The 8956-nt window shown below is 29.9% G+C and overlaps 1 protein-coding gene across 1 annotated transcript; it reads right to left on the reverse strand.

The window, feature by feature from the left end:
* Window positions 1-4907: 4907 nt before the first annotated feature.
* LOC116032356 (gibberellin 2-beta-dioxygenase 1-like) lies at window positions 4908-7357 on the reverse strand. The gene is made up of 3 exons (XM_031274859.1): window positions 6925-7357; window positions 6076-6427; window positions 4908-5174 (listed from the first exon to the last, which is right to left on the reverse strand). Exons 1-3 carry the CDS (start codon window positions 7248-7250, stop codon window positions 4908-4910), a joined length of 945 nt encoding a protein of 314 aa, XP_031130719.1. The 5' UTR covers window positions 7251-7357.
* Between the last annotated feature and the right edge of the window lie 1599 nt (window positions 7358-8956).

The raw sequence follows: 8956 nt of genomic DNA on the forward strand, positions 1-8956 counted from the left end.
TACACTATTGAATCGTATTAATGTGTGCTTATATAAAAATATGGACTGTCTTGTTCGGCAACAGTCACTTCACAAGGAACTTGCTTAGCCCCAGTAATCCAGCACCCTCTCTTTGACTAAAGAAATTTCAAAAAGAAAATTCAAATTTAGATTTTTCTAATTTGGGAATTACTACCCGTATCAATGTGTGCATATAGAAAAATATATGGTCATCCTTTAGTGGACAAATTAATTGAGTAGAGTACGACTGCTGCAACAGTTACACAAGCAACTTGCTTAGTCCCAGTAGTCCAACACCCTCTCTTTGACTGGAGAAAATTCAAATTTTGATTTTTCTAACTTTATGAATTACTATACGTATACCCGTATCAATGTGAGCATATAGAAAAATATGGTCATCCGAAAGGATGGAGAAACTAAGTGAGTAGCTTATGATTTCTGCACATGCATTACTATAGAAAATAGATACTACTATGATTTTATTTTTTACACATAGTATATGACGATTTACAGAGTGACGTATAACTGACCGACATAGTAAATAAATATTTTATATGACGATTGTTTAGAACAATTAAATATCTTATGAGGATACTTAATATACTATTTAAAACGTTGTATATAATATTTATAAAAAAAAAAATCCTGCAGTTTCGGCTGGAACCGCCATCAATTGCGGTTGAAACAGTTGGATATATATATAGAACTAAACCAGTACATTTTAAACTACTCAGGACAAATCACACACAATAATATCCAAAGATCATTGCAAACAAATTTATTATTAATTTAAATCAAAACAATAGTATTATATAAATTATTGTATGTATAACCCAAATACTTACTTGTAAACATATGTTGCAAAATAAAATGTTTTCCTTCTTCAATAGTAGCGAAATTATATTTTGTCTTGCTTTCGGGACTTGTCAATTTAGGTTGAATGGAATTCGAATCTAAAAAGTCATATGTAATTTTTCTTTCCAAACCAAACTGATTATAAAAAAACATGTTAAAGAATACAAGTCTTATTGTTTAACTACAATAAATAAAAGCAGATTTATAATATAACTAAATAATAATACAAGAGAATACAACACTTTAGATTGCCGCGAGCCCGGAACTTGTCCCCAAAGGTCACTTATAAATACCGCATTTAATGTTGGCAGCAGGACTTTTGGATGTTTCAACTATATAATAGTCAAAGAGACCGGGAACATCTGACCCACTGTCACGTAGATCGGATTCTCCTAGGGTAGTCTGTACTATACCCGTTCTATTATTAATAAAGAGTATTTTTATTCATATTCCCGTATAATACTCTATCAGAAACCAATATATATAATACCACAATTAGTTAATTGTAGTTATTTTAGAACTTCATTTTTTAGTTTTTATTTTTTCATTGCAAATAAACTTTAGTCAGTTTTCAAAAAAAAATTATTTTAGTCATTACAAACTTTCTATAACTTAATAAAAATTAGAGTGAAAAATTAAACATATATTTTTTTTGGAAAAACAAAGTTCTAATTTCTTTTATGACAACATGCATAATATATAAATTTCTAATCTTATAACAATTTAGGACAAAATCTATATATATATATATATATATATATATATATATATATATTTATATATAAAGCTTACCAAATAAAGTCATTATATGTATATATAATTCAATAATGGCTTTATTTAGTAAGCTTTATATATATACATGTACCAAATTTAAGGTATTCACTTAAATATAATTTAATTTTGTTAAGTATTGTTATCTTATGTTGACTGATCTGATTTCAAATTTTAAAATAATTTGTTTTTGTCTAAAATGAGCGGAAAAATGAAATGTTTGGTTACAACTACCTCAAAGATCGTTCATCTCCGTCCCCAAGTTATTCTAGGTTTATTTAACTTTTGTGTAGGTTTAATTTCCTGGATTATTTGTTTATTGTGAATTTTCTATTATCTCCATTTAATTTTCTTGGGTTTTTCAAGAATTATATTATTTCCAACAAAAAGTGTATATTAAATTAATTGTTTACTCTTGACTTATTACATGTAAAAATGTATAAGGACATAAGTGTATTTTACTATCTACTTAGCTTAAAGTATTTTTATAATTTATTGTTATCTTCATTTTATTATTAATTATTTTTAACTATTTTTTTATTTTATTATTAATACTGATAATTATAAGAAATACTTAGTAGTTAGTAATAATTTAACATAATGGTTAACACAATTATTTATACGCACACACACGTGTTTGTATGTCTTAGGCAAAGAGTCAATTTAGATGTAAGGCTCTAGGCGGTTATGATGATATTAAAAATGTAAGTCTAAATAAAAATTGAATAAATATAAACACCACAATAATTAACAACTATTAAGGGTAAAATTAGAATTTTAAAACGAAAACGTAATAAACTAATTCAATAAGCTACTCAAAGTAACTTTTTCATTTTTAAGCTTATTAGCATAAATAAGCTAAGAAAAAAATATCTTTCAAAAGAAAATCTAAGCCAAAAACTGTTTACCAACATTCATATTAGCTATGTGACCAGTCAAATAAGCTAGACTTTGACTGATAAGTCATTTTTCAAACACTTCTATAGATGGTGTAGGCATTACGTTATTCAGTGTATTAGTACAGTCTTATTAACCCTTAATATGACAAAAACTTGTGTGAGGCCGTCTCACCGTGAGACATGTCGGGTCGAGTCGGGTCAAGGTGAAAATGTGATACTTATACGCACAAATGTCATACTTATATGCTCAAATGTAATATTAATCAGGAATAAAAAATTTGTTACTTGTAATGGTAAATGTAATACTTTTAAGGAAAAATGTAATACTTTTACATTTCAATTTAAAAGTATTACATTTTTCCTCAAAAGTATTATATTTTTCCTTATAAGTAAGGTGAACATTACTTATTATGGAAAATGTAATACTTTTGATGGAAAATATAATACTTTTACATCAAAATGCAAAATTATTACTATACATTTTTCTTCAAAAGTATTACATTTTCCCTTATAAATGACAAAAAATTTATTCCTGATTAGTATTACATTTGAGCATATTAGTATGACATTTACGCATATAAGTATGATATTTGCATGATAACTCAACCTGACCCTTCTTACAAATAAGGATCCGTGAGACGGTCTCACACAAGTGTGACCCAATTAATATTACAATTAAGTTTGTTAAACTTAATTGATGTACCGTTAATGATGACTAGAGCTGTTGGTTTTTGGAATAGATGGATGGTATACATAAGTTTAAAAACTGAATTTTCAGTATATTAAAAATAAATTTGTATATCAATTGTTAAAAATAAATTTGTATATCAATTGTTGAATGTAGATAATGTTCCACAGTATAAACGTATAATGATTGTGTTTTTCATGTTAGCACTTGGGATTGGTTTTGGATTTGTATAACTTTGATTCGGCCGGAAAGATTCGTCATAGTCAATAGATTGTTTTATGTTTTAGATGATTTGATTTGTTGTATTTTAATTATTGAACGTTTTTGATAGAATATATTACACAATGAAAAAGAATATAATAATTAATTAAAATTGTAAACATAATCATTAAATCGCCATTAGTTATATACCTACCTAGTCCGTTGATGTAGTTCTCATATCAATTTTACTTAAAGAGTGAAAAAAAAAAAAGATAATCCAATTAAAATGGCAAGAGATTCACGCTTGTAATTACAAGGTTACGAGTTCGAATCATTTCTCTTTGATTTGAGTCGATCAGCTATGCCTAGCCTAGGCTGATTTACTTGTAATCTATCATCGGTTAAGGCTACAAGGTGGTGTTTACTCACACTCAAAAAGAGTTATAAGGTTTCCCTCGCCATCAAAAAAAAAAAAAAAAAAAAAGAGAGAGGAGATTTTGATCAAAATAAAAGTCCTAACTACATTTGATATGCATTAGGGAGTGGGAATAGAAGTGAGTTTCACAATAATTTTTGAGTTAATTCTTAAAATGGTCCTCCGACTATGACCTTTTTTATATTGGTCATGACTTTTAATTGCAGCCAAACTGGTCCTTCGACTATTGAAATTTAAGTCATATTAGTCCTCCGTTAGCATTAGCATCAAGTTGGTGTTAAAATGGAGGACAAAAATGGGAAATTCAGCTCATCTACTATATTTTAATCATATTACGACTCCATTTTCATATATTGTGAAACTTTTTAGTAAAAGAAAAATAAGTCTTCCTCTCCTCAAACTGCGATAAAAAAATACTTTCTGATTATGTTTGTATGTAATGAACATGTTAGTTCCCTAATAAAAATTAGGTAAAAATTAGGTCTAACTCAAGGACCAAATATGCAAATATTCCTAATAAAAATTTAACATTTTATCATAACAATTTCCTTTTTCTTTTTTTAATACTATTTATTCTTTTTAAGACATTCTAACAAGGAAATGAACCTGATATAAAAGAAAAAGCAAACAAGTGAAATCATCGTTCAAATCCAAGTTCCATGAATCAACATCATGGCCACTAAGCTTATTGTATACGACTTATTTGGTCCTGTTGATCTTGTAAGCTAAAGCGTAAGTGATAAGAAATACACAATAGTAAATCTATCTAGTTGGAATGGTTTTATTCTTTAACTTCTATGTTGAATCGTTGAAGCTACAAATGTGTATTTAGTTTGTTTAATTTATTTGAAAAGTACATATAAATAATTTAAAAATAGGTAAAATAACAAATATGCACATAACTACCTAAGTCCTGCACGAAATGCAAAGTTTTAATTTCATCATAAACATTATTATATTATGTTGAAGGTATTGAAATTAAAGGTCTTGAAAGTTTTCCATCATTTTGCATACATATATATAACATCATAAACATAAAATTTGTGCCAAATGTTGACTAATTAATCATGTCACAGGTAGATTTGTTCTTCTGAAAGGCCAGCAGATTGTTATCAGCCAACCTGTTCTTGTAAACTGAGTTCTTGTATTCACTCCAAGTGAACTCATTGTACAAGGTTTCCTCTCCTTCCTCCATCAAACAAGACAATGGTGCTATTTTTTCACTCAGAGCTGGTCCTCCAAAGTAGATCATTGACAACCTAGGTTCAATACTGTTTGCCAATACTCTATGCTTTACGCTCTTAAATCTCCCATTAGTCATCGCCTTCCACCAAAATTCAATTACTAATTAAATAATTGTAATGTCATAATCTATCACTTTTGTATATAAACTAATTTAATACCCACAAGAAAGAATTTTTAAAAAAATTAAAAATCAACATCAGCATTGACTTTGAAAATTCATTAACTGTAGATCCAGTAATGTTATAGTCAAAATTTTAATCGGTCATGTTTTTATAATTTGGAAGTAGTAATTAAATATAAAATATTTTAATAAATAAAACATCACATTATTTAGAAAAAAAATTGAGTATGTATGAGATTAGTTGGGAATTAAAAATGGTGTGTGAATATTAAGCATTATGATGTCTGTATAATAAGACCGTTTATGTATATTAAGCATGTGTATGTTGTGTGCAACATAGTGACATGCTTAATTAATATGAACGCACACGTTTTTAATCTCCAATTAATCTCATTCATGTATTCATTTTTTTGATGGATGAAATTAGTTCTCATAAACTTATGGGATGTTGGTTCTCATTTTATCTCTATTATATATATATATATATATATATATATATATATATATATATAAAAGTGCATTTTTGCTGTGTTAATTGGCAATGATATTGTCAATTTTCAAAACATACTTAGCAATAAGTTAGATGCATTATTCATAAAATTTGAAATACTCAATATCGGAAATTAGTGACACTAGTAGTATGGTTATAGTTGGGACAACTGGCGTGTTTCCCAAATCTAACAACGAATAATAGTTTGTTGTAAATTGAATCCTTAATATAGCATATTATCAAGGAAAAAAAAAATATTTCCTGTTGAAGTGAAAAAGAATGATAAGAAATATTTCCTTTTTTTTAATTGTTTACATGCGCCATGTTTGGTTCTTCTGAAACTAAAAAATAAAAGAAAAAAATGAATACCTGCAAACAATCACCAATATTGAAGAAAAGAGAGTGGTGATCAGGTGGGACAGAAAGCCATGTCCCATCTCCAACAAAGATTTGCAATCCAGTTGTGTTGTTTGATCTCACAACAGAGATCACTTGTGGGTCTTTATGCTCTCCAAACCCAATCAGATCTCCACCGTTCATCCCAGTTTGGAGCTCCGTGCATGGCGGATAATGGTTTATCCTAAACCAACAATCACTTTTTTCATCCCTTATTAGCCTGCTTAACACATCCTTTGCCTCAATCTTCAATCCCTCAGCTATCATCTCCAAAACCTTACATGCAATGCCTCCCACAGCCCCAATATACTCCTTCACAAGGCACCTATGCAATTTGCATAAACACTACGTGTTAGGACCAAACACTTAATACTAAATCAAAAGGTATAACTAGTAACGAATTAGTAACTTTATTTACTTATACAGCCACATATTTTCGAGAGGTTGGGTGTTGGACTGAGCCCCTTTACGGACCTCCGCTCAACAAATATTTCATCGGATAGTGACTAAAATTGATAAAAATTGCATAGTTAATGTACGATAATTTGGTCGGAGTGACTAAAATTGATTAAAAAAAAATGACCGGGTGCTGGGTGGTGGACTTAGCCACATATTTTCGAGAGGCTGGATGAGATTTGACCAGCAATTTGTCCGGAGTAACTAAAACTGATAAAAATTGCATAGTTAAAGTACGAAATTAACAATTTTGAAAGTCTGTGGATTGTAATTAATAGGACCCTTATAGTCAGTACACCAAAATGACAATTTGCTCTTAATTAAATAAGTCAAGCTAAGATAGTTTAAGAAAGATTTGTTAATTACCTGAAAAGTTGAGAGTGGCTTGGAATGGTGATGGGGTTGTGGGTGGACATGAACAGGTATTCAACCCAACCCATATCACCATTAGAGCCGATTTTCTTGTGGCCATACCCAAAGGGGTTGGGAGAGCCAACTTGTTCCTTTTCAAGCTGAGGCAAGTTGAAGAAATTCACAGCTTCTTCTTCTAATTTTGTCATGGCTTCCAAGGGGACACCATGGTTGACAACCTTAAAGAATCCGAACTCATGGCAGGCCTTTACTATCTGCTCTCTGGCCGCGGGATCCAACAGGTCTATAACCGGAATAATGGTGGTGGCAATGGTGGCCATGGCAGCCGAAGTAGAAGGGTTGGATGCTTTGATATGAGATAGGTTTTCAAGAGTTTGGTGAGGCAAAACCACAATAGCTCCAAGGATAAGCTTAACACAGTGCTCTGATGGTATTGATGAAGTTGAAATGGACTAAATGGTTATGCACGAGAGTGGAATATATAATATATCATGGGTTGGAAGGTGTCACAAATTATGAAGGAAAGACATTTGGCTTAGCCGTATGTAGTGTATTGCTTGGCAATTTATTATGCTGAGTAAATACCAGTGGAGGTCCTCCGATTTTGATGGTACCGCCACTTTTAGTCCTCTACTTTTAGATTAATCACTTTTACTCCTCCGACTTTGATGACACTGCCACTTTTAATCCTCAATTTTTAAATCAACCACTTTTAGTCCTCTTACTTTTGTTTCTAACCACCTATGGTCCTTCCTTTACAATTGGAAGTGTTAACAAAGGAGAGTGGAGAATAGGGTTTCTTCAATTATTCTGATGAGGAAACATAATACTTAATACATTAATTATGAAATAATTTTTTTTGAGTACAATTATGAAATAACTTAATTGCCCTTGAGAATGGCGGTGCCATCGAAGTCGGAGGACTAAAAGTGATTGATTTAAAAGTTGAAGACTAAAAGTGACGGTGCCATCAAAGTCGGGTGACCTCCACTGATATTTACTCTTATTATGCTATATATGGTGAGAAACACTTTTGCCTAGTCGTAAGTTTGTTACGATAAGATATTATACCTTTGAAGATAGTGATTGGAATTTCTTTATTAATATGCATAATTAAAATTAGTGATAGGTTAAAAGGAATTGCACAAAGTTGCAAGGTAGGTTGCACTTAACTTCAAAAGTGTAGACGTTACTTCTCTTTCTATTTTGTTCTTTTCTTTTTTCTTTAATATATTTTTTAAATAAGTGGATGATGATGATGATGCGGAAATAGCTAAAATTGGTTGATGATGTAGAGTGGAAATATTCCCCATCCTAAGTCTAGCTGTTAAAATTGGCTCGACCCGTCAAGTTAGACATACACGTTTAACCTTGATTTTAGACAGGATAGGTAGGAGATTTTTTCAACCTGACTCATTTATTCCGGGTAAATTTTACTGTGGACCATGATCCAAAATAATGTCTTTTTTTTTTTTTTAAATGAAAAGAAATGGAACTCGTTCTGTCCAACTAATTATGTTGTTATGACATATTTAGTTTCATTTTATATACAATATAGTTTCGTTATAACACAACTAAAGTATCATTTTGATTCAACTTCAGTTTCATTTGTCATTATACAATCAATATGTGAGACTTGTTATTGAATTTCAGTTTATACATACTGAAATTTAATTACAACACAACTTAAATATAATTATAATCCAACTACGCTTTCATTGGACAATATACTCTAAAATATGTAAAATTGTTATTCAGTTTCATTTTATGTGCACGGTAGTTTCATTACAACACAACTAAAATTTTTAGCTCCAATAGAAAATTTACTCATTAGTTATCATAAATTGATTGTTCGTACTATTAATTAAAAATAGAATTAAGTTATTAATTAAATATTGTCATGACGAAGGCTGAATTTGATGTGAAAAAATATTAAGTCTCTAGTACTACTCATTTTAAAATTAATGATGGAGCGAGAGATGGAATTATTATTTCACTTTTTTTAAACAAAATTCAAAAGTAAAAG

The sequence above is a fragment of the Ipomoea triloba genome, chromosome 10 (genome assembly GCF_003576645.1).
Source record: "Ipomoea triloba cultivar NCNSP0323 chromosome 10, ASM357664v1".
Taxonomy (NCBI): Eukaryota; Viridiplantae; Streptophyta; class Magnoliopsida; order Solanales; family Convolvulaceae; genus Ipomoea; species Ipomoea triloba.